This window comes from Gorilla gorilla, chromosome 3 (genome assembly GCF_029281585.2).
Source record: "Gorilla gorilla gorilla isolate KB3781 chromosome 3, NHGRI_mGorGor1-v2.1_pri, whole genome shotgun sequence".
Lineage (NCBI taxonomy): Eukaryota > Metazoa > Chordata > Mammalia > Primates > Hominidae > Gorilla > Gorilla gorilla.
In genome coordinates, this window is record NC_073227.2 from 173,554,446 (window position 1) to 173,581,388 (window position 26,943).

Genomic DNA, 26,943 nt, shown 5'->3' on the forward strand with positions numbered 1-26,943 from the left:
CAATAGTTATCTTTTCTGCTCTTCTCCCTCCTCCAACCCTCCCCCTCAAGTAGACCCCAGTGTCTATTCATTTTGTTCATAAGTTCTTACCATTTAGCTCCCACTTATAAGTGAGAACACGCGGTACTTGGTTTTCTGTTCCTGCATTAGTGTGCTACGGATAATAGCCTCCAGCTTCATCCATACTCCCACAAAAGACATGATCTCCTTCTTTTTTATGGCTGCATAGTATCCCATGGTGTGTATGTACCACATTTTCTTTATCCAGTCTGTCACTGATGGGCATTTAGATTGATTCCACATCTTTGCTATTGTGATTAGTGCTGTAAGAAACACACGTGTGCATGTGTCTTTATGGTAGAATGAATTATATTCTTCTGGGTATATACCCATTAGTAATGGGATTGCTGGGTGGAATGGTAGTTCTGCTGTTAGCTCTTTAAGGAATCGCGATACTGATTTCCACAATGGTTGAACTAATTTACACTCCCACCAACAGTATATAAGTGTTCCCTTTTCTCCACAACTTCACTAGCATCTGTTATTTTTTGACTTTTTATAGTAGCCACTCTGAATAGTCTGAGACGGTATCTCATTGTGGTTTTGATTTGCGTTTCTCTAATGAGTAATATTGAGCTTTCTTTGCTTGTTGGCCACATGTAAGTCTTCTTCTGAGAAGTGTCTATTCACGTCCTTTGTCCACTTTTTAATGGGGTCGTTTTTCTCTTGTAAATTTAAGTTCTTATAGACGTTGGACAATAGACCTTTGTCAGATGCATAGTTTGCAAATATTTTCTCCCAAGAATGTATCTCAGTCTTTTTTTCTAGCTTAGATTTTTTTCATATACCTTAAATATACAGTTCTATTCAATAAACAGCCAATGAAGGAAAGCATACCAAAACTGTTCTCAACATAGAATTTCTTTCCAAATACAAAAACAATCAAGAAGCATTTATTTATTGTATTGGCCAAGAAAACACTGATTATGCCCTACTCGAAGAAAAGGTATTTCTGAAAACCAATCTTGTATTTAACAAATACTAAGCACACAAAAAAAGGAATTTTTAAAACCCACATACTAATAATTTCAAGAAAAAACAAAAACTAAGTAGTTACAATAGAATCATGTAAACAAAATTATTTCGATCTGAATTTGAGATGTAAATGACACAGATAAAATTTCCGTTCAACTTCTTAATGATTTTTTAAAGCTTTTTATTTCCAGGGGTTAAAGAGATGGGCAATTAAAAAGGCTGATAACTGAATTAGATCCTGTATTTCTAAATGGGCAATGTAAACCACAGTCACTATCATAATCACTAACTATTCAAAAAAGGATTCTTTTCTGGTCCATGCACTACTGAGATCTTTGAAACTAAATTCAAATTCCAGTTATGTTCAAATCAGTCTTTCTTTTCTATTAAAAAAAAAGCCCAACAGTTCTATCATTTCTTCAGTTTTTAATAAAATGTTAATGAAGTTTTAGATGTTTCTGAAAACACAGAATTACTTCAGTATTATTTGTCAAACTCAAGTGTTGAATTTAAATGTTGGGCTTAATATAAGGCCTGATTTAAATCTTCTATCTACAACACACTTTAAAACAACTTTAACTTAATAAATTAACACTGATGGGTCAAATGCTATATGCCAGGCACTGGATTAAGAGCTTTGCATGCTTTATATTATCTCATTTAATCCTAACAACCACCATATAAAGGACACGTTTTCCTCCATCAACAGGTGATGCCACCAAAATTAAAACGATAATAAATAGCTTGTCCAAGGCCATGAAGCCAAGAAATTATTGAATTATGAATTACTGAATGCATATTATGAATGTATTTTATTACGTAAATGAGAAGTAAACTAGCTGCCTGTTGCTGACTCCAGGTAGACCTGTTTTCAACCATTTGGTAATTATAAATTACATTTTTAGTGAAGCAACTCCTTCTCAGACCTAGAGAATGTCATGCAAAGGTATATTACCCCTCATTCACCCCCCTAAAAAGCATGCAATCCTAAAAGGCTGTTAAAAAATACACACACTCTGACCGGGCACTGTGGCCCCAGCCTGTAATCCCAACACTTTGGGAGGCCATTTCAGGAGGACTGCTTGAGTCCTGGAGTTTGAGAACCAGCTGGGCAATATAGTGAGACCCTGTCTTTACAGAAATTTTTTTTTTAATTTGCAGGGTGTGGCAGTACACACCTATAGTCCCAGTTACTCAGCTACTCAGGAGGCTAAGGTGGGAAGATCACTTGAGCCCAGGGGGTCGCGGCTGCAGTGAGCAAGGATCACACCACTGCCCTCCAGCCTGGTGACAACAAGCAACCCTGTCTCTAAAAAAAATAATTTTATACAAACCACACACACTCTCATAAGCATTGACTAGATCAGGAATTTTTGTTAAAAATTTAAAAATTATATATATATATATACACACACACACACACACACACATATATATATACACACACACATACATTCTTCCAAAAACAAATCAGCAATTTGCCTTGAGACTTCACATTTGGAACTGATAATAAACATTGACGGGTTCGTTTAAGATGCTGTGAGATGAAAACGCCAAAGCCAGAGGATGTGATCCTCTCAGAGAAAAGGCTAAATAATATTAAAAATATTTTGTAGTCTTTTAATATTTCCTAAATTCCAGAGCAGTCATGCAGAAATGAACATCTAACACAATACACTAGGTACAGGTACACAGACAGACACACACACAGAGAGAGAGAGAGAGAAAAAACATGCTATCTCTTTCTTACAGCCAGATTTCCAGTAGCTATCTTCCAGATAGAAAGAAAGGGCAAAGGTGACACAGCATAGCAACAGAAACTGCACAGTATCTGACTGATCCACTAGCTGTCCCTTAGGTCTGATGGGGGAAGAGCAGAAGATACTCAAGCAATAAGGTCTCTTGTGCATTTCTGTTTGTTTCTGATTTTCAACTACCTGCACGGCAGGATAATACAAGACGAACACTGGCTCTCACATTTTCTTCTTATAAGCCTTCTGCTTTACAGAAATCAAGTGTTAACTCAAAAATTGTAAAGGAACACCTCAGAAAAATTTAGTTACATGTTAAGTTTGTCATTCCAATATCCAGATCAAGTGCTCAGTGAAAACTGCAGATGCTCCCTCAAATGTTTCACAATTCTTAAGTTGTAATAGGAAGAAATTTTGAAAGATACTTGCATGTAAAAATATAATTACTAGAAGATATATATCCCGTAGTGTTCAGAAAATGTCACATACTTTGAGAAAATACATTCCATTTAAATATACTGTGAAAGGTATCATGAGGAAGTACCAAGGAGGTATCATCAGAAAGCAGCAAAAACATAAAAGTACATTAAGACATAAAACAGGATATTAAGTGATATTAAAAATATTTTGTAAGGTCTTTTAATATTGCCTGAATTCCAGAGCAGTCATGCAGAAATGAACATCTAGCACAATACGCTAGGTACATCTACATATACATACTTTGTGTGTGTGTGTGTGTGTACATTTTCCCCCATTATACTTAATGGGGGAAAGTCTAAAAACAGGACAAATTAACAGGAAGAATTCATTATTTAACAGCAACTTTACTCATCTTTTTGTAATGACAATTCAGTTACACTAAAGAAAACATACACATTTTTCCTTGGTCCACTCAAAGTATCAACAAACTAGAATATTTCTGTCTGGAGTATTTGCAGATAGAAGATGCACACCTTGTGTCTTTTAAATTGCCACTCATCCTTAGGCTTGGGACAATGATAAAATTACTTGAAAAGACAAAAATTAAAAGATTTTTTAAAATAATAAGGAAATAATCCTTTCCAAATAAATAGGGAAAGCAACTTTATAGTGACCTTCTAAAAGATGTACTAACATTGTCAGATTATATACTCTTTTTTTAAAGGAAGAAGAAAAATTAAAAACTAAATTGTTAGTTCAATTTAAGTAACAATATGTAGAAATACTATATATAAACTAAAAGCAGGTTTCAAACTAAAAAGTGATCATTATTGCAAGAGTAATCTCCACCCCTGCCATAAACAAGGGAATCCTAAAATAAATAGGATTTATGAAACTAAATATACCATCATCCAATGTTGGTATCTGCTGACATATGAAACAAATATTTTAATATTAACTATAATGTAAAATTGCACAAAGTGAATTACACTTTCTGAACAACACATGTGAGAAAGATTCACTCTTAAAAATATAGCAATGCTGGCCAGGTGTGGTGGCTCACGCCTGCAATCCCAGCACTGAGGGAGGTCGAGGTGGATGGATTACCTGAGCTCAGGAGTTAACAGACCAGCCTGGGCAACATGATGCATGGCCTTTGGGGTTACCTGGTGGGTGCTAAAACGCACACACACATATACCCTCGAGGCTCTCTAATTCCCTATCAATCCAAAAGTTGTTACCCATCTCTATCAAAAATACAAAAAAATTAGTCGGGCATGGTGGCGCATGCCTGTGATCCCAGCTACTCGAGAGGCTGAGGTAGGAGGATGACTTGAGCCCAGGAGGTGGAAGTTGCAGTGAGCTGAGATCACACCACAGCACTCCAGCCTGGGTGACAGAATGAGACCCCATCACAAAAAAAAAAAAAAAATACACACACACACACACACGTGTATATATATACGTGTACTATATATATACATATATATGTATATACATCAAAGCTTTTTAAAGTACACATTTAAATGATTTAAGTGATTTGTTAAGATACAATAGTACTTGAAATTAACAAAACAAAAATTGCGGAGCCAATAATTCTACACACTGAATTAGCCACTGCAAGAGATTAAGACTTTAATAGATAGCAGTATCAAACTTTAATGCTCTTATAATTTGACTCATATTATTCAAACCAACCATAGACACTTCTAATTTTACACACGAAGTAAATGCTTTACATTTATTTTCAGAAGGTTTCAAAAGTATGCCCACAAGCTTCTTTACAGATACTTTTGGCCATGATACAAAGCCAGTATATCACTAAATGCCAACTGTGGTTATCTTTATATAAGAAATGCAGGTAGTCCCTACTTTTTAGCTGCATCCCTTTAAAGATGGTATTACCCTGACCCTCAATCCATAGTTTTCATCACCATGAAGGCAAAAGTATTTTGTACAGTAGAGTATGTGCTTTATGCAGAATCATTTTAAATGAACTCAGAGAAAAACATCTCATCTAGAAAACAAAGACCACCAAAAATAGCCAGTCCTGGCTTTGTAGTGTAATAAAGCTCATACTGTTTGTTGGTAGATTTGGCAGTTGCCTATACCAGGAGTCCAAAAACTTCGGCCTATGGGCCAACTGGAGCACGGCAACATTCATTCACTTCCTTGTTGTCTACAACTGCTTTCACACTATAAGAACAGGATTGAAAGTTGTGACAGATCATGTGGCCTGTAAAACCTAAAATATTTACTAACTGGCCCTTTACAAAAATAGTTTGCCAACTCTTTCTCTACACAATGAGATGTCAGAAGCACCAGAAGACTTCTCCAAGAACCATCTCCAAAGTACAATGAAATGAGCCTATGCATGGCCTTTGGGGTCATCTGGTGGGTGCTAAAACACACACACACACAAACATATACCCTTAAGGCTCTCTAATTCCCTATCAATCCAAAAGTTGCCAAGGCAAAGTACATGAAGTTACCACTCTTCCCACTGTCCTCACTAGTAAATAACATTAACTATAAGTGGCTGCCTTCTAAAGTTCATCTGAACATGGCTTCGACTGCACAAAAAATGTTGTGGAAAGTGGAGGATGACAAGAGAAGGCCTCCATATGGCATATAATCCAATCCCTATATTTTCACCCTAGAATCACCTTAGACCTATCTCCTTGCTGAAACATCTCTTCCCCAGAGTTTCTGCCATTTGAATAATCACTGTTAAGAAGTCAGAGAAGCTACTAGGAGGTGCAGAATTCCAACTAAGGAACACAAAAAAGTGTGAATATATATTTCCTTCCTCACAATCCTTAATCCTGATAAAGTCAATACTAAATGCAAGCCGCAAAAATGTCTACATTTTTTTAAATGCCAAGTTGCTTTTTGTTTTTTAATAAAAAGTTTAAAAGGAAAAAAAAAAAAAGCATGTTCAGCACTACTGTGCCTACACAGGGATATCCCCTCCATTGTATGGGACACAAAGACACACACCAACTGTGAACAAGGGAAGCAGCCTTCTCTGTCAGCTATTTTTGGCCTCACTTCGTCATATCAAGACCAAACGTAGGATAATAATGCACAGCGAACTTTAAAACATGAATTTGAGGAAACAAATCTGTCCTTCTATTTATAAATTCCTTAACAATGAAATTATTATTAAGTATACTCTTCTGAACTTAATCTCAAGGGACCTATATACCCTATTTAAAAAAAAAAAAAAATTTAGCTTGTTTCAAAAATACAGAATAATATACCCTGGGACTAAACTGGTGGCCATGTTTAAAGCCTGCTCATTCCTTTTTAACTTCAACTCTTATCCACTTCTAAAACATCTATTTTAGGTAGTGTCTCATTCATTCAGATTTTCCCCCTAACTAAAAATACCCACTTTTCAGCTCTTCACTTTCCATCAGTACTCTGGGAAACCTAAATACTTTGAAAATAATTCCAACTTTACATTTTCAGTATATTACCTGCTAAACTATTTCGCTGTTTTAAAACTGCACCAGTATCCAATTGTTGCCCTAAAATTTCACATCCAAAGCAGTCTACTGTCCCATTTCCAAACTCTTTTTTGTAAGAAGCCACTTTCAACACACTAAGCATCTTCTTTTTCACTCCTCCTTCTGTATAGCCCTGGATAGCCACGATATAATAAAAATGTTGGTCCCCTAGAAAAACAAAATCCTAATCCAGGCATACAGCTTTTACCTAAAATGTAATTTCTCCCCAGTCATCTGAAATTACTCTCAGGAACACTCTTCTCAGTTGCTTCTCTGAACTGTAATCATGTGTCTACACAAACACAACTGACCCTAACACTACTCAACAATCTCTATCTGTATTCCCTTCAAACCAGCTTCGTAATTTTATCTGTCCCTTATGCCTTTCAATTCCAAAAGTCTTAAATATTGTGTCTCCACTTGCTCTTTTCTTCCTAAAAGAAATCTTCCCAGATTTGGCTTCAATACTTCAATTAGTTCTATATGCACACGTCCAAAAGCAACATTTCCCTAGTGAAAAATGTAAAAATATATTCACATCTATAAGTTGACAATATCTAACATCCAGTGCGGTCTTAGATAAATATTGGTCTATCCCCCCTCTCCTATAGCTTTGTGCAATTTGTGTTTGATTGTCTCCACCACCTACAAGTAAAAGCATCTCAAAGGCAGGGACCCCAAAAACTTTGTCATTTCTACCCAAACGTGCAATAAAACATTACCATAATTTTTTGGCTGGACGCGGTGGCTCAACGCCTGTAATCCCAGCACTTTGGGAGGCCGAGGTGGGCAGATCATTTGAGGTCAGGAGTTCTAGACCAGCCTGACCCACATGGTGAAACCCCATCTCTACTAAAAATACAAAAAAATTAGCCAGGCGTGGTAGCACATGCCTGTAGTCCCAGCTATTCGGGAGGCTGAGGCAGGAGAATCGCTTGAACCTGGGAGGCAGAGGTTGCAGTGAGCCAAGATCGCTCCATTGCACTCCAGCCTGGGTGACAGAGCAAGACTCTGTCTCAAAAAAAAAAAAAGTACCGTAATTTTTAACCAATCCATAAGCAATAAAAGTAGGTCCTAAAGTTAGTAAGCAACTTTGACAGAGTGCAACCTACATTCAAACTATAGTTTGTTTCTTAGTTTGTCCTCCCCTCCTTCCCAAAATACAGCTTCTACTGTATTTTGGGTACAGTATTTTAGAAAATGACTACATTTCTCTTTGCAATATCTTAGTGAAAAACAGAATACGTGACTCTGATTCTAACATTACATCCACTATTCAGTATTTTCATGTCAGTACACATTTAAAGGACAGAATTTAAAGTTCCTTACCAAAGCATAACAAGGCAACTAAAGAAAAACAATTCAGTGGGAGAAGTTCCAGAGGAGGGAAAAGTGGTCAAATGAAAGACATTATTCTAAGACAACAGTTGGAGAAACTGACGGTAGAAATAATGAAAGTCTATAAAATTAAGAAAATATGAACTGAGGCTTGTCCTGATAATTCTTGAAACACAAACTCTGACTGTGTCCTGAAAGTTTAGGGACACAGGTATGGAATCTGTAAATGAATTGTCACATAATACACAGGCTAATAAACTTGCAGAACTCATTACTTTAAAAAAAAGGACCAAACATTGTTAAGTTTGAGAAAGTTTTAAATTAATCTAATCAAGATCCTGAATGGAGAACTTCGAAAAGAGAGATAACCCCAGGCTTACATTCATTCCCACAAAGTATCTCTCAGCAGTGGCTTCAGACAGAACCAGCCCACAGTTGTCTAGATGGACCACAATTCTCAGTATAGTACTGTCTACGCCTTCTTACATAAAATTCTGCTCTATGTTTAACCCTTAAGGTCTGTATATGAAATATTAATTACTTTCATGAACCTTTAATTTGGTACTCTGACAAGATACCTAAAATACAAGTCAAAGGTTTTATAAACTTCAGCTTTAAAATAATGGAAGGAAAAAATCATTCCTGACTTAAATATCAAAGATGTATCCTAAATTGATACAGAAATAAAGATAATTCAAAAAAGCAAAGCCTCAAACCAAATAAAAAAGTGCTGTAATTTGTTACTCTAAAAAAAAGGGGGGGGGTGAAGGGAAAAAAATCACAACTTTTATAAAATGATTAATGTGATAAATGCTCTTCCCCAAGTAAGTTGTGATTCCTAACAACTCAAGTTCCTGAGTAACTGACATCTGTTACAGTGTCCTCCTGACACACATGAATTGGACCCAGGAACTGAGAAGGTTAACTCCTGTACCAATAGGTACTGAAATGAACCTCTCTCAAGACAGGTTTGTTGTTGTTTTTTAAAAAAGGAATTTTACTTTCAGGGGTCCATAGGTTAAGTAGTTCTCATTCGGGAACCTATATGAGAGTACCCCCGAAACAAAAAGTACACCGCACACACCCATAGTACCAGGAAAAGGTTACAGATACAGATGGCCTCTGTGCGCACATATGCTCTGGCTTCCTCAATTTCCCTTTGCCAATTGCTGGCCAGAAAGGTGCGAGTATTCACTTTGGAGAAAGACTCCTCCAACAGAAACCTGCATACTTGCATTACTCATACAAAGAGCTAAAAAGTTACAAAATACAGGCCTCCCTAACACCTTTCCCCCTCCGTGAATAAAGCTAGACTCCCTCATTGATAGACTCCCAACACTACTGGAGAACAGCAGCAAAACTCCAGGAGGAAGCGCCGGCATCCTCCCACTTTCTCCCCTTCAATTCCCTCTCCCGGGGCCACTCACACTTTTAGAGAAGAGCCGCGGCGCCGAGAAAGTGGGTTGGTTCCCTTCCTCCTTCGGACTGAGGCGGCAGCTGCGGAAGGCTCCGGCGCGGTACTGAGGAAGAAGCGGTGCTCGTGTCGCTAAACCAGGCGGCCACCCGGGTCTCTTCCGCGCTGCCAGTGGAGGGGAGGCGGCGGCCCCGCTTACCTCCTCTTTTCCTCTTCCTGGGTCTTTTCAGGCTGCGGCTTCTGCCCGTCCAGGGCCACTTCTCCCGGGACAGTCAGGTTTGGGAGACTCCGGATTTTGTTTTTATAAAGTTTCCTCTGGGTGGAGGCTGCGGCCGGCCCCCCGGGTCCCCCCCGGCCCCGCCGCCCTCGGGACTGGGGCGGGGGAGGGGGGCTCTAGGAACTCCTCCCGGAGTCCAGCCAAGGAGCCGGGGGGCCGGCGACTGGCCAAGGGAGAAGACCCCCGGAGGGGGCTGAGGGGAGGGGGAAGGTGAGGAAAGGACGGCGGCGTCGGTCCTGTTCTCTCCGCCGCCCCAGCCGCCGCTTCACATCGGGGTCCCCGCCCCCCCGGCCGGGGGGTGGTTGCCGAGCTTGGTCGGGGCTCCGGTTCATACACTCCGGGGCAAGATGCTACGGCCCCGGGCGGGTGGCCGAGTCGGCGGCAAGGCGAGGGACCCGGCCGGCTCCGCTCGGCGCCGCCCCCGCTCCCGGCTCCCGCATGTGTCGCTGCGGCTGGGACCCCCCTCCCTACACCTTGGGGGTCTCGCCCCACGCCCCACGGGACAAGGCAGAAGCTCCGGCGCCTCCTCAGCGTTCTCTCACCGCGGAGCAGCTACCCACTCCCGGCCCGTGGTAGCCGCCTCCCTGCCCCCCAAGCCGCCGGCTCCGGCTCAGGCTCGGGCTCCGGCTCGGGCTCCGGCTCTGGCTCCGGCTCCGGCGTGTGCAGCCGCCGCTGCCGGCCGGGAAGGTGAGGGGGGGAAAGGAGTGCGGCCGCGGCTCCCGCTGGCCCAGGTGAGAGCGAAGGTCTCGGCGGCGGCCAGTGCAGGGGGACTGGATCTCTCGGATGCTCCTTCGCTCTCACTCTCAGCGGCGGCGGCGGCGGCAGCGGCAGCGCCCGGAGCTCAGCTCGCTGTCTCCCTCGCTCTGTGCGGGGCTCTCGCCTCACTCCAGAGAGAGGGGCGGGAGGAGAGCGGCGCCTGCCGATGACGCAAGTCACCTAGCAACCGCTCTCTTCCCCCTCCCTCTTCTTTCCGCTCTGAGGCTTCCTCCGCTGGCCTTTTTCCCCCTTGCAGCCACCCCGCCCTGGGCGCCTCTGGCGCGCTCTGATGACGCTCCAAGGGAAGAGGAAGTGGGGATCGGTGAGCGGGTGGGTGCGCCTCGGGCCGCGGGACTCGCAGCCGCAGCCGCTGCCGCCTCTACGGCCGCGTCAGAACTGAAGAGAGGAAGGGGAGGAGCCGAGTCGAGCCTAAGCTGCCGCCCGATCTTACCCCTGACCCGAGGGCGGCCTGGAGAGCTTGGTCTGTAGCGGTTTCCTTCGGGGCAGGTGGGGACTGCTCCTTTGAGAGGAAGGAGGAGGCCCAGGCCGCGTCTTCAGGCAGCTGCGCGCACCACCCGAAGGTGAGGCATTTGGCCCCAAACAGACCCTCGAAAAGCCGGACTGATCGAGGAGTTACCCTACAGCCTGATCTGCTGCACCTGCTCCAGGGAGAGAGCGCCCCACCCTTCCCGTGGCGTGGGGTGAGACCCAGCGTTGGATAACGTGTGGTCGGGCCGAGCAAATGTTTGATGAATGAATGAATGAATGAATGCCTCTCTCACGTGGCACTCGCGAAGCTCAGAGGATATGGTGGAAGTGCAAGCGCTTTGTAAACTGCAGTGCATTGTAAAAATGAGTTGTAATACATTCCTCCCCTCCCCCTAGCCATGAAAGGAAACAGGGGTGCGGCTTGAGTACAGAGTCACAACCTGAGTCTTTAGTGGAAAAGGAGACGAAATGCCGAGCAGGGGAAGGGACCCATCCTCGCGCAGATTGTTAGGGCGGCGGGAAGGGAGGATTGGAAGGGAGCCATCCTCTGGGAGATTGCTGAAGGATTTTTGACTGTCAGGGGAAGAATTTAATGGTCCCTCACTTTTACGAATGGTTCTTTCTTATGGTTTGGAGCTTTCGAGAGCTTCTGGTCTTGGTTCATCAGTGTACGTTGTCATCAAGAAATGTTGGCCTGTGTTTCAGGTCTGACTCAAAGGTTATTTTCTTTCTAAAATAAATGTTATTACTATTAGGCAGCTTTTCCTACAGATGTTATCCTGGAAAGGAAAGTTAAGTAGAAACTCATGAAGTTTAAAGTGTAGTTCTCTAGGAAAAGAAATTTAAGATAAAAGGACCAGAATCCTCAGAAATCTGTCTTCAGTGAATATTATGAGAAAAAGATTAAAGCAGCAGCAATGATGAAAGCAGATTCCACAATTCTGTCCCTGGACCCTAGTACACTCTACCTCCTTGGGAAGCAGTAGTAATGGATTTTACAAGTCTTTGCACCTGGAGGAGGGGGTAAGGTAGGAGCAAGTGTATTATAGACAAATGTGGGAAGCTCTGGGTTTCTCCCACTACTGCCACTACCATCTGCAAACAGTAAACTAAGGAAACTTTTAACTGGGTAAATCCAAGGGCTCGTGTTCATTAAAATGCTGCGGGAAAGGTGGTGAGAGGGGCAAAGGAGGATGTGGCAAAACCAAGGAGAGACTCACAGACTAGCACCTGACCCTACTGCCCTTGACCTGAAGTTCCAAGAGCCAGGTTAAATATCCTGCTTAAATTACCCTGGATTTTTCTGTCTTTACGTGACCAATCCCCTGCTACAGCCTTCCAAATAAGACTCACAGTTAATCAGACCAACAAGTGATGGTCTCACATGGCTACAAAATAAATATTTTTTGTTTTTCCCCCTCTTCCTATCTTACAGCAGGGGAATGGTGGAAATTAAAGGAGTAAAACACACAGATTTAGGGGATTTTGTGAAGCTAAACACCTCAGAGAGTTTAACCTTTGTAGGCTTTGAAGGAAAAGAGTGCAAACATCAGAGTTCTGCAGCCCAGCAGAGAACACCTCCAGTTAAGTGTGTATCACATAGGGTTTTTCAGCAGCGTGATCTTCTGTTTTCATTGTCAGTGGCTCCACCTTACAACCTCAGTGCTGAGGAACAGAAGGGCACTCAGGAGAGCCTGAGCCACTTACTTAGAAAGTATTTAATAACAGCACACTAAGCTTACTGGGCTAGATACACACCTCAGCACCCAGCTTGATAACAGGAGGAAACAGCTGGAACTGGAGACTGGAGAGAAGGAAGTTCATACATTTCCAACTTGGTCTGCATCTCTTTAGTTCCTTGTATTGCTTATTAATCCAGAGGAGAAAACAGCTAGTTAATTAAAAATTCCAAAAAATCTGAAGTTTTAGCTAATAGTTACTTCCCTGGTTCATCAATTTAAGATAAGGATCTAAATACTGTGTTAAAATATAGAAAAATGGAGACTCTTATAAGGTTTTTGACCTCTACACTTGAAAGTGAGCTCTTACAAGAAACTAATCAGTGTTTTGTTATTCCACATCAGTGGCTTTTACTGTCAAAGATTGTGTAAGCTAAATTATCTGGCAAAATTTTGCTTTCCAGAAATACTATCTATATTAATTTTAACATTTTTATTGTGAAATATAGTTTAAATACATAAAGCAATTATATAGTATAAGTGATTATAAAGGAAACCACCATGTAACCAATCAACCAGGTCAAGAAATGGAATATTTCCAGCAACTCAGAAGTTCCCCTCCCTGCCATGACCTTCCCGAACACAACTCTTTCCCTCCCTCCTAAGTGTAGCCATTATTCTAACATTTGTGATAATCATTTCCCTGCTTTTCTTTGTCGCTTTGTCGCAAGCATGCATCCCTAAACAATATATTGTTTAGTTTCACTCTTTCTTTTGAACTTTATGTAACTGGAACAATATAATATGTAATCTGTTGTTCTTGCTGCTTTTGCTCAACATTGTTTTTAATTCATATGTTGTTCAGGTTGTTCCTATAGCTGTAATTTGTGCATTTTCATTGCTGCATATTACAGTGTCCCATTGTAACAGTATGTGACAATATGTTTAGCCATTCTATTGCTGATGGACATCTGGGTTGTTTCCAGTTTAGGAATGTGAACATTCTTCATATATGTATTCCATCACATCTACATCAGTTTCTGTATAACATATACCTGGGAGTGTAATATGTATCATAAACTTGAATAAATAATGCCAAGTTCTTTTCTAGAGGGTTACACAGTCACACTAGGTATATATGAGTCCCATTGCTCCACACCTTCACAACACTTGACATTATTGGTCTTTTTGGTTTTGCCAGTCTGGTGGGTGTGTGAATATATCATTGTGGTTTTAACTGTCATTTCTCTGATTACTGATGCTGTTGAGGACCTTTTTGTATACAACTAGCTATTTGGATTTACATTTTTGTGGCGCGTTAGTATCTTTTCAATGTCTGAGTCTCTGAGATGCCCAACTTTTCAATATCCTTTCATAATCCACATTTGAACAGGTAAAGTAATGTTATGGGATGTTTAGGGTGTCGCTTTTCTGGCCAGAAACCTCTGAGGCCTGTGGCGCCTTTGCCCAAGTCTTGCTCAGGCCCACTGGGCTCATTCCACCTACTTGGCCTGGCAGGCTGTGCTCAGCTTATGCTACCGGCCTGGATCCCACACCTGCCAAGGGCAAGTACGGCGTGGAGTGGCAAGGCATGTGTGAGCGAGCGTGAGGTCTGGCTACTGCGCAGTCAGACACACCAGCTGCTGCAGTGGGGCGGGCAGCTCCAGATGCACCAGCTCTCTGCAAGGCTGTGGCTGGACCAGGCATACTGCAAGCAGCTTCCACAGCTGGCACCAGGGAACACATTGGCACCCAGAAGCTTGGAGACGCCAGGAACTGCAGGGACCCAAAGAGGGAGTCACAGTGTTGGCTTGGGGAGCTCCCAGGTCTGGGCTCCCCAAAAGGCCACAGCCCTTCTCTCCTCTTCACCCGCAACGTGGCAAGCAATGGGGATGTCTCAGCCCCATTTGTGTTATATCTCGTTTAGCCTCGCCATTTGGCAGGTCCCAAGTTCTTGTCCTGTGACCAGGAAGAATGAGGTACACAGACAAGTGAAGGGTGAGCAAGATGTTATTGAGTAATGGAACAGCTGAGAGGAGACCCACAGTGGATAGCTCCTTTCTGCAGCCAGGGTGTCCCAGTGAGTGTTCAGCTGCTAGCAGAGAGGGCAGCTCCTTTCTGCTAGGCAGGTTGTCCTGATGAGTTTTCAGCTCTCAGCAGAGAGGAGAGCTCCTCTATGCAGGAAGGTTGTCCCAACAAGTGTTCAGTTCTCAGCAGGGAGGGTAGCTACTCTCTGCACCTGGTCATCCTAACAAGTGTTCAGCTAGCGGCAGAGAAGGTAGCTCCTCTCTGCAGCTGGTCATCCATCACCTGCTCAGTTCTGACTGAGTCCTGGGCCTCAGAGGGGAGGAAGTGCATGCTGATTGGTCCTTGGGCAGGCCTAGGAAAAAGCACCATAAGTTCCCCCTCTGGTGTGCAGGATGGGCAGTCCAATCCCCAGGCTTCAGGCCTTCCCCCAGCCTAAAGGTGGGACTTCACTGGGAACCCGCTCCTTTCCACACTGGAGCCTGTCTGCCTCCTACCACTTTTCATGGCACCCAGGCTATTTCTGCAGAGGGGCGCCTGTGGGGCCAGCACAGAGCTGCCCTCAGCCCTGCCAACCCTTGCCTCCCTCCCATGCTTGTCAGCGCCCAACATCTAGAGGGGGCGGAAGCAGCAGTGGGCTAGCATGTCAGTACTGCCCCAAGCCTGCACATACCCAGCCGGGCTGTGACAGTGCCCGGGCTTGACCCCAACCCCATTCTGAGATCAGAGCAGGTGCTAGGAGCAGGGAGAGGCCAAGCAGTGGGAACAGACACCCCAGGGCCTGCAAGGGCAAGGGGGCCTTCCCGTCCCCCAGAGGGTGCAGAGTGCGGAGATGCCCTGGTCCTGCACCTGGGAGGGTAGGGCTGCCGCCTGCTGCATGGAGTGTGCAGGCAGCCCCAGCTGCGCCTGTTTGCAACCCAGCGCGGGGACTCCAGGTCCTTGCTGGGCCCTCCTCTGCCCACCTCTCCGTGCCCGACCATGCTGCTCCCCTGCTGGCAAGCAGCTCAGCGCTGCCCCATCACAGCAGCCCCCAGGGCAGTGGGCTCTGGGGACTGTCCGCCTCCTCCCCACGTGCTCCCCACAGTGGCAGTGGGTGATCGCAGTGATTCAGGGTCAGGGTCTGGAGCAGTGGAGGCTCCAGTACTGGGAACGGGTCCTGCCTGGCCATATGAGGATGGGTACGGGGGGCAGCACAGTTGTCCACCTCGGGAATGCGGGGCACAAAGGTCCCACAACTGCCGCTGCCACTCCCACAGCCACTCCTGCCACCACCGCTCACACATCCACGCTGCAGCCAGCATGATGGCAGTGGCTGCTCCGGACAGCCTGCCACTGCCATCAGTAATGCCACCACTTGAGTTATATTTGGGACAAGTTCCTTCCAAAATAAGAATAATTATAGGTTACCTAGTTTTTTTTTATTAATTTGATTATAAACTTTTTTTTTAGACAGGGTTTCACTGTCACAAAGGCTGGAGTACAGCGGTTAAATCATAGCTCATTGAAGTCTCGAACTCCTGGGCTCAAGCATTCCTCCTGCCTCCGCTTCTCAAGCAGCTAGGACTATAGGCACTTGCCACCACCCGGCTAATTTTTTTATTGTTTATAGAGACGGGGTCTCACTGTGTTGCCCAGGCTGGTCTCAAACGCCAGGACTCAAGCAATCCTCCAGCCTCAGCCTCAGGTGTGAGCCACCATGCCCACCCTATAAACTTTTTTTTCTTTACTTTTTTCTTTTTTTTTTTTTTGAGACAAAGTCTCACTCTATCACCCAGGGTGGAGTGCATTGATGTGAACACAGCCCACTGCAGCCTCAACCTGGGCTCAATGGATTCTCCCGCCTCAGCTTCCTGAGGCCACAGGGATGCACCACCACACCCAGCTAATAAACTTCTTAAAAGTAGGCCTGTAGGGCTTTTTTTTTTCTTTACTATCCAAAATCATGCAATTTTTCAACTATTAGGCTATTGCCAGCAATCCCTCATGGTGGTTTTTATTTTTGTTGTATTTTAGTTTCCTCTGAGAATATAAAGGCAATTTTAATTCTCTTGAATCTGTGTAACTAAACTTGGTTTTTGTTGCTTTGTATTTTTCTCAAGACAATCGTGTAAAAAGTTGTTTTCCCTGCACATATTTTTTTCATTTCCCAGGTTCATTGATTTTTTAAAAGTCACAGTGGCTTTTTCTTTCCTCCTAACATTCCTGCTATAATTTATGGATTTTTTTTTTTTAATTTCACTCATTAACATCAAATACACAACATTGGTGTCACTGCCTGGCATATTTTCCCAACATACTACATTTTATTATTTTCATTAATTTCTTATCTCTCAGTTCTTTGTTTAGAATCAGTGATATTTTAAAACTGGAGGAAGGTGAGACCCAGAGAAATTGACTTAGCCAGAGTCAGGAGGGCAAGTAAATGGGAAGCCTGGACTCCACCCCAAGTCTTCAAATAACAGTATGCTTGCCATTATATCACACTGACTCTGTCTTCTGGAACAATAAGGTAAATTAATTCCCAAGGTCTGTAGAATATTGTTCATTTCCACATGGCAGACCTCTTATTCTACAATTGAATAAGGTTTATTTTAAGCCTAACAGCTTTAGGATCAGATTAATATTGATACAAATAGAAATAATTTTTTAAAAAATTAAAGATTAGGCTGGACGCAGTGGCTCAAGTCTGTAATCCCAGCACTTTGGGAGGCCAAGGCAGGTAGATCACCTGAGGTCAGGAGTTCGAGACCAGCCTGACCAAAATGGAGAAACCCTCTCTCTACTAAAAATACAAAATTTGCCGGGCATGGTGGCGCATGCCTGTAATCCTAGCTACTCGAGAGGCTGAGGCAAGAGAATCGCTTGAACCCGGAAGGCAGAGGTTACGGTGAGCCGAGATCGTGCCATTGTACTGCAGCCTGGGCAACAAGAGCGAAACTCTGTCTCAAAAAAAATAAATAAATAAAATAAAGATTAATATAAATAGTAGCACTAAAAATGGATTAAATGGAAGAAAACTTGCTTTAAAAAAAATAAAGTTCTCCACTCTCCCCTTCATCCCTTATGGCCAATCTGTCACTGGTCCCTATTGCTTCTTCAAAGAATCGCCATACTTCCTTAATAACTGAGAAAAGAGTTTTACCAAATAAAAGTGTCAAATGTTGCAGGAATGCCATTGGATTTGGTAATGAGTTTCTTAATAATTTCATAGTACTGTAAAAATGTTGGAGGCGCTCAGAATTTAATGATATTTTAAAATACAAGAACAGGCCAGGCACAGTGGCTTATGCCTGTAATCCCAGCACTTTGGGAGGCCGAGGCAGGCAGATCACTTGAGGTCAGGAGTTTGAAACCAGCCTGGCCAAAATTGTGAAACTCTGTCTCTACTAAAAATATAAAAATAAGGTGGGTGTGGTGGCTTGTGCCCGTAATCCCAGCTACTCGGGAGGCTAAGGTATGAGAATTGCTTGAACCCAGGAGGCAGAGTTTGCAGTGATCCAAGATGGTGCCAAGGCACTCCAGCCTGGGTGACAGAGTGAGACTTTGTCATAAAATAATAAAATAAATAAAATAAAATAATTAAAATACAAATCAACCTGGAAAACTTACAGACTAATGATGAGATTTCCCCTGCGTTACCTTTCTGATCATCTGGGTTTGCAAAGATTAATTCTGAAGATTAATGATAGATGACTACTGGTTTTAATAGAAAATAAAATAACTGAATCATTTATAATCATTGAAAATGTAACCTTTAGCTTTAGAGGAATCCTTCAGGATACAAGCCAGTTGGTTTTGTCATAAATAGTCATGAAATATTTTATCAATAAAATCCAGCTATTTTTAAAATTAAAAATTGAGTAAAACAGGATTAAAAATAACTTTATAAAAATATTAAGGTAGGCTTAAATGTAACTAAACTTGTAGAGCAAAGGCTTTAAAATGTTCTGGCTTGAAATTCAAAGTTAAATTATTGAATTAACAATAGGGAGTTCCCAAAGGGACCAGCTTTATAAATATTATTAGTATATTTTTTGTTTTAACTTCCAAAAGGCAGTATTGAGTCAATAAAATTTTACTGTCACTTACTATTTGCTAGCACTAGAGCAAAGTGCTGAACATAACAGTGATGAGAAGAGGAAAAAAAAGACCTTGTCCCTCCCTTCATGGAGCATACAGTCTGATACCTAGAATGTGCCAGACTCAGTGCTTGACCCCAGCCACTACCATCTAAAATGATTTGATCTAGGCCGGCCACGGTGACTCATGCCTGTAATCCCAGCACTTTGGGAGGCAAGGCAGGTGGATCACTTGACCTCAGGAGTTCGAGACCAGCCTGGCCAACATAGCGAAACCCCCTCTCTACTAAAAATACAAAAATTAGCTGGGTGTGGTGGCGCATGCCTGTAATCCCAGCTACTCGGGAGGCTGATGGAGGAGAATCACTTGAACCCAGAAGGCGGAAGTTGCAATGAGCCAAGATCACGCCATTGCACTCTAGCCTGGGCAACAAGAGCGAAACTCCATCTCAAAAAAATTAAAATAAAATTATTTGATCTATATTTCCTGAGGATGTGGTCTACAAATAAATGAGTCACTGCTTGCATTCTCAGGATAAACAAATGGTATTCTAGAAACCTTCAATCCTATTTGTCATTTTTCAAATTTTCATTATGGCAGTTTTTAAAAATACAGAAACATGGCCTGGCATGGCGACTCACGCCTGTAATCCCAGCACTTTGGGAGGCCAAGGCAGGTGGATTGATTGAGCCCAGGAATTCGAGACCAGCCTGGGCAAATTGGTGAAACCCCATCTCTACAAAAAATACAAAAATTAGCTGGGTGTGGTGGCACACACCTGTAGTTCCAGCCACTCAAGAGGCTGAGGTAGGAGGATTACCTGACCCAGGGAGGTTGAGGCTGCAGTGAGCTGTGATCGTGCCACTGCACTCCAGCCTGGGCAACAGAATGAGATCCTGTCTCAAAAAAAAAAAATACAGAAACATTGAACATTACAATATATAATACACCATAATGCTCATAATACCATCATATGCCCAGGCTACTTCTCTTCCTTTGCCATCTTTATTGCCATCTATGTCATGTTGACTTTTATCATCAAACCCGTTACCTGATGACTCACAAATAAGCTGCAGATCCTCCGGAGTCACATCCACACTGATTATTTTCCCAATATTCCCAGCACAATTCTGTTTAGCTCTCCTTGATAGAGTGGTGTCTTAAGGCCATACCCAGCTCTAAAGAAGGCTGAGAAGGCCCCGAGCATTGTTGCCCAAAGTGAGGTTTGAGGTCTGTTAATAAGGAAAGCAGAAAGAATAGTTATAGGGTAGAAAATTACCAGTGTCTGACACACTCTTAAAGATGTTTTTATTAAACAAAAGGACCATCTATCCCAGAGATGAAATGCCACTTTCTAAACCCCAGAAGTAACTGCCATTGGTTTTTCTTTTAAATGGCAATATCCCCCCCAAGTGCTTTGCATACAAGTATCAGCAATATGTTGAGTCTCCTTTTTGGCTTCTTATAGTGTAAAAATTCTAGCAATTTAATTTCAGCAGCATTCTTTAATGTATGAGTTTGTGGTCTCCAGATAGTTGGCTTTGTGTCCTGTACATCATAATTGCAAAACACATTTTGTTGCACGTGCGTGTGCGTGTGTGTGTGTGTGTGTGTGTGTGTGTGTGTGATGGAGTCTCACTCTGTCACCCAGGCTGGAGTACAGTGGCGCGACCTCAGCTCACTGCAACCTTCACCTCCCGAGTTCAAGCGATTCTCCTGCCTCAGCCTCCCAAGTAGCTGGGACTACAGGCACGTGCCACCACGCCTGGCTAATTTTTGTATTTTTAGTAAAGATGGGGTTTCACCATGTTGGCCAGGCTAGCGTCGAATTCCTGATGGGTGATCCGCCTGCCTCGGCCTCCCAAAGTGCTGGGATTACAGGCATGAGCCACTGCGCCTGGCCAAAACACGTTTTACTAGTGGTATTTTCAACTCTTTTTTAGGCCCATATTTAAGAATGATTATCATTTCCTTTTAAAACCAAAACTAAACATTATGTTTATTTATTTTAAAACAATCTGAAACCTACAGAAAAGTTGCAAGTCCACTACAAATCACTCTTTTATATTGAGCCATTTGGGAGTCAGTTGCTAACCTGATGCCCTATATGTGGGACATTCTCCAACAGAAACACAGTACAACAATTAAAATTGATTTTTTAGGCCGGGAATGGTGGCTCATGCCTGTAATCCCAGCACTTTGGGAGACAAAGGTGGAGGACCATTTGATGCGAGGAGTTCAAGACCAGCCTTGCCAATATGACAAAACCCCATCCCTACTAAAAATACAAAAATTAGCCAGGCATGGTGGTAAACGCCTATAATCCCAGCTACTCAGGAGGCTGAGGCAGGAGAATCGCTTGAACCTGGGAGGCAGAGGTTGCAGTGAGCTGAGATCACGCCACTGCACTGTAGCCTGGGAGACAGAGCTACAGTCTGTCTCAAAAAAAAAAAAAAAAAAAGTAAAAATTGATTTTGTAATCCATTTAAATTGATTTAAATTTTAATCCATTTTTAATTATCAGTTGACCTTGACAATTAATAATGTCTAATCCTGAAATCCCATCATTTGATCAATTATCCCAGTAACATTCCTTATAGCAAAAATAATGGATCCAGTTTAGAATATGTGTTGCATTTAATTGTCACATGTCTTTGGTGTCCTTTCTCTGAAATATTTCCTCAGCTTTTCTTTTATTTCCATGACCTCAGTACTTTTGAAGATTACAGCTAATTATTGTGGAATATCACTCAGTTTCAACATGTTTGCTTTTAGCAGGAGCATCACTAAATTGATGATATTCATCACTTTATGTTCTTACTGCGTCTCATCAGATGACGCTCAATTTTAATTCCTTCTGTTACTCATGACATTCACTTTAATCACTTGATTAAAATGGTATCTGCCAGGCTTCTCCACAATGAAGTTACTATTTTGTCCATATGGAATTAATAAATATTTTGTGTGGAGATAAGATCTAGATAAATATTCAATTCCTCATCAAACTTCCATTTTATTGTTTTATTTCTATTAGGCTCATGGCTTCCTATTTTGTTAAATGGATTATAACCTGTTACTATTATTATTTATTTATTTTGATGCTTAAATTGTTCCCATATTTGGCTAATGGGAGTCCCTTTAAATTGGTGTCTGTGTCATTTTGTCCCATCATTCCTTGATTATTTACTTTTTTTCTTGCACAAAAAAGTGTTCTGGCTCATCTTATACCTTTCCTGACCCAGTATTGGAATCAGTTATTTCTCCAAGGGGTAAAGTTGCTAAATAAAATACAGGGTAGTCAGTTAAATTTGAATTTCAGGCAAATATATATTGCATGTATGTCCCATGCAATAATATCTTCTTTGCTAAATATTTACTGTATTTTCATTTGCCAAATCTGGCACCCTACCAAGGAGCCCTGATTCCTTTAAGTGGTAAATGGTATTTAGATGCCACAATCTGGCCAGGAGTGATGGCTCACGCCTGTAATCCCAACACTTTGGGAGGCCAAGGCAGATGGATTGCTTGAGCCCAGGAGTTCGAGACCAGCCTGAACAACATGGCAAAACCCCCATCTCTACAAAAAAATACAGCGATCAGCTGGGCATGGTGGCACGTGCCTGTATTCCCAGCTACTCAGAAGGCTGAGGTTGGTAGAACACCTAAGCCCGGAGGATGGAGGCTGCAGTGAGCCGTGATCGTGCCACTGCACTCCAGCCTAGGTGATGGGAGTGAGACTCTATCTCAAAAAAAAAAAAAAAAAACCCACAACCAGAGCAGGTCTGTTGATTCCACTTTTGTTTCTCAGGCTCTCTCAGTGGACTCTCAGGCTCTCTCAGTGGACAGCTCTCAGGCTCTCTCAGTGGACAGCACTAGGGAACACACACACACTCACATACACATTTACCTCTATACATGACAACATTGACGTTGATGTAATATGGATACAGAAACATTGCATTCTATGAGTTCACACCGATATTCTAATTCTAATTCAATACCTCAGGGATTATTCCAACTTTCTCCCTTTCCATATTTATGACTCCTTTCAAAGTGAGAAACTGGACTCCCATGAGCCTTAATATATTTATTTGTTTGATCCATCCCCTGGTACATTAACCAAACTCGCATTACTGCCACTGCTCCCTCCCCAGTGTCGCTGTCCTCCTCAGTCTGTGCCCTGACCCTTGTGCCAGGCCATCCCCACATGTAGACACCCCCTTCACTCGACTTGTGCTCTGGTAGCTCACCCAGGACACCCCACAGTGTGGATGCCCTCTTTACCTTGCTTGAGATCTGGTACCCTGGGTCAGGTCACCCTACTGCATGGATCTCTACTCCCCTGCTCAGGCTCTGCCACCATACAGCAGTCTGTCCTCCACTCATAAGCCCTCCTTGTCCTGCTATGGAACTCACACCACCCAGATCCTTCCCCAGTGGGATATCCCTCAATATCAGTGTGTTTGTATTTAGCAGGAACATCACTAAAGTGATGCCATGGACACCCTCCTTACCTTGCTTTAAGCACAAAAATTTTATTTAAGTCACACTTAAGTTTGAACTATTATATTACTCATTACTAATAATACAAACTGAGGTTTTCAGTGTAAAAGAAAGTTTGGCAGAGGCAACTGGAAAAATAGTTATCCAATGATATTTTTATTCATTTAAATTGAGTTGATACTAACCAATATTTAGTGACTAATAATAAAAAGAGAAGTCAAAATTTTAAATGTAAACTCTTGGCTATAAACCTGTATTTCCACTTCTTCCTAAAACCCCCTAAGATAACAGTAAAGGAATGAAAATGGTACAAAAAAATACAAAGAGAACAGAAGAGGTGATGGCAGCAGAAAAGAATTGTCAGGAAATTCTAGAAGATAGAAAGTACTTGGACAAGGAATGACTGACTTAGAGAAAAAAAAGCTAAAACCTATGTTCCTGCACCAGTGTCCAGCACTAACAGGCTGATCCTTGATGCATAACCCCAGAAAATGTCAGAAATTGAAGTCACTAATTGCCTCTCAAGACACAGGGTAAAGCAGAAAGCAGGCTTTCTCTTAAGCATGAATGAGCAACTAAGGATCACCACATGTTTGAGGAAAGTCTAACATAAAAGTTAAAAAGAAAATTAACCTGGAGAAAACTAAGACAAAATGGAAGTAAAAGTTATCAATATTGTGATAAAAGTATATTAAAATGAAGGGAGGGGGACGATGGGGGTATGCATGAGTTTTAAGATCATTAAAGACTCATCTTTAATTTTAGGAAATTAATAGGTGATGTCTTGATTTCAAAAATTATGACACATATGTATAAGCATGTTAGTTAGATGCAAATACTAAAGGAAAAAACACCTAAAAGAGTGGAAAATGGTTGCTCTAAGGAAGCCATGGCAAATGAGGGGAAAGACAGGTGATACTTGGTTTTCTCTACTGTAAGAAACTCTTATTTTCCCCTGTATTACTTTGATAAAAATAATTTAATTTAAAAAATCAAGTTCATACAGATTGATGCATCTTGATATAGCACAGTTTGACAAGAAGGAGACTGTAGTGGAAACAACGAGAATTTGGCACCTAGATTCAAATACCAATTCTGCCCATTTACTGTTCATGTAACTGTACAACAACCCTTGAGATTCAGTTTAGACATTTGTAAATTGGGGATAATTATACTTGCCCTACTGTATTAGCTTCCCAGGGCTGCTGTAACAAAATACCATGGGCTAAGTGGTTTAAAACAACAGAAATTTATTGTCTTACAGTTCTGGAGGCTGAAAGTCCAAGATCAAGGTGCTGGCAGGTTTGGTTTCTCTGAGGTCTCTCTCCTTGGCTTGCAGATGTCCACCTTCTCCCTGTCTTGAAATGGCCCTTAGTGTATATGTGTGTGCATTCCTGTTTCTTCCCCTTATAAAGGTATCAGTCATCTTGGATTAGCCCCACCCCACGGCCTCATTTTAACTTAATCACCTCTTTACAGACCTTATCACTATATACAGTTACATTTTGAACAACTGGGGGTTAGCACTTCAACATATTAATTTTAGGAGAATTCAATTCAGCCCCTAACACCTACCTATTACATTCACTAATTTGCTTAGATTTATTGGTCTCCTTCCATTTTCCAACCTGTGCTAGGCACTGAGGATTGAAATTGAGAATCAGATGAGATAATGACATTTTGAAAACTGACTTAAAATACCAAAAAAAAAAAAAACCCACATATTAAAGTATAGCCCACCCACATAATGCTTTGCTTGCAGGAAATCATTAAATTGAATGAAGTTAAATGACGAAAATGAAAGCTTTCTAAAAGGGGGAAAAATGGGAAGCATGGACAAAGTTATAGAATAGCAACTATTATTTTTAAGCGCCTGATAGGTGCCAGGCACTGACTATAAAACTTATGTAAATTGTCTCATTTAATCCTTACTATGACCCTGCTGGGTAACTATTACCAAAACCATTTTACTGGTGAGAAACCTATTACTAAGAGACTGTAACATACCAGAGGTTATACAGCTTTGTGGCTTGAATTTGGATCTACTTAATGCCAAAGGAATTCATGTTCCTTTTACTACTCTCTACTGTGAGTCAAAAACATAGAGAACTATGGTTAGGCTCTATTTCTTACATTATTTTTTGTTAAATATTAAGTATGTTCAAAAAACCATTATTCATGTGTGTGGAGAATAATAATAAACTGAACACCTGTGTACTCACCAGCTGGCTTGAGAAAGAGAATATTGCCAGTACCTTAGCAGTCCCTGCATACATCTCTCTAGCCCCATTTTCTTCCCTTTTTTTCCCAGAAGTAACCATTATTCTAGTTTTGTGCTCACCCACCTGTAATACACACACATACACACACACACATAAATTTTCATTTTCCATGTTTTTTTTCACAAATAGGACTTTTTGTTTGCCATTTTAAATGTCTGAGTGTTAAACAGACTCTTGGACTGGTGGTTCATATCCATCAGCTCATTTAACTTTAGAACCTGTCTCTTCTCCAGTAGCTTTTCCAGAACTGCTACCTTCACCATGAAGCTCCATGAGATTTCCCAATTCAAACTTGGTCTTCTTCAGCATTTTTACTTTTCTAATGAAGACATCATTGAGAGAATAAATAGATTGGTAAGCCTTATCTATGTCTTTTCCAATGCTGTCTGGAATCAATTTATTGACCACTTCTTTCAAGTCATTTCTCTGTACCTCGCGGGTCATGATTTCCATCATCTTCTTCCAGATTTGGCAGACCTGTTTGTGCTGAGCGTAAGAGGTCTTCCACATCTGATTGTTACGTTTTTTAGTAAAAGCAGTACAGAATAGACAAAGCAAGTAACCGTCAGTAGTCTTGACATCAACATGAGCGTCAATCATGTCTGCCATTTTTTGACCATGGAACACATTCTGCCACAGGTAAGATCCATGCTATGGAAGTTAGGCAGTTTTTCCTGGACACCTTTGGTAATCAGCTTGAATTTTCTAAATGCAACTTCATAATTTTGCAGATCAGCAAGACTCATTTCAAACACACAACCCTTGAGGCCATCTGATGCAATTTTGGTTCCTTCAATGCTGGTGACTAGTGTCTTTCCAATATTTCTTATGTTGAACATAGCAGGTGCTTTCACATCATACCAGTCTTTCTTAGAAAATAGATCAACTAGGCCGGGCGTGGTGGCTCATGCCTGTAATCCCAGCACTTTGGGAGGCCAAGGTGGGTGGATCACGAGGTCAAGAGATTGAGACCATCTAGGCCAACATGGTGAAACTCCATCTCTACTAAAAATACAAAAATTAGCTGGGCATGGTGGCACTCACCTGTAGTCTCAGCTACTCGGGAGGCTGAAGCAGTAGAATTGCTTGAACCCGGAGGGCAGAGGTTGCAGTGTGCCAAGATCACGCCACTGTACTCCAGCCTGGTGACAGAGCAAGACTGCGTCTCAAAAATAAAAAAAAAGAAAATAGATCAACCACTTTCTTCTTGGTTCCCCTTTTGCTGCCTTTCATGAGGCACTTGTTCTTGCTGCTCAGAGAGCCAAAAGGCATTTTGCATATTTTCAAAATCTGAATGACTCATGTGTTCTACTGGGATTCACTTGTTTCCTACTCAATATTAGGTTCCTAACTTATTCAGGCTGATACACGTAACCATAATT

At 42.0% G+C, this 26,943-nt stretch overlaps 2 protein-coding genes and 1 pseudogene across 3 annotated transcripts in view; 1 reads left to right on the plus strand and 2 right to left on the minus strand.

Moving 5' to 3' along the window:
- FBXW7 (F-box and WD repeat domain containing 7) overlaps nucleotides 1-10,642 on the minus strand; it is a 216,583-nt gene extending 205,941 nt beyond the window's left edge. The window contains exons 1-2 of one of the 2 annotated variants that reach the window (XM_055385507.2): nucleotides 9,670-10,642; nucleotides 9,484-9,576 (exon numbers count right to left, since the gene is read on the minus strand). The gene's annotated coding sequence lies outside the window, so the exon portion shown is untranslated. The remainder of the gene's footprint in view (nucleotides 1-9,483; nucleotides 9,577-9,669) is intronic. The other variant, XM_019025750.3, reaches the window with a different exon arrangement.
- LOC129533235 (nematocyst expressed protein 3-like) lies at nucleotides 10,095-13,974 on the plus strand. The gene has a single exon (XM_055385508.2). The coding sequence runs from the start codon at nucleotides 10,095-10,097 to the stop codon at nucleotides 10,671-10,673; it is 579 nt and encodes a 192-aa protein (XP_055241483.2). The 3' UTR covers nucleotides 10,674-13,974.
- Nucleotides 13,975-25,723: 11,749 nt separating this feature from the next.
- On the minus strand, nucleotides 25,724-26,530 carry LOC101125060 (small ribosomal subunit protein eS1-like; annotated as a pseudogene).
- Between the last annotated feature and the right edge of the window lie 413 nt (nucleotides 26,531-26,943).

Coding starts and splice junctions, on each gene's coding strand:
- LOC129533235 (XM_055385508.2), top strand. CDS start 10,095: ATGCTACGGCCCCGGGCGGGTGGCCGAGTCGGCGGCAAGGCGAGGGAC.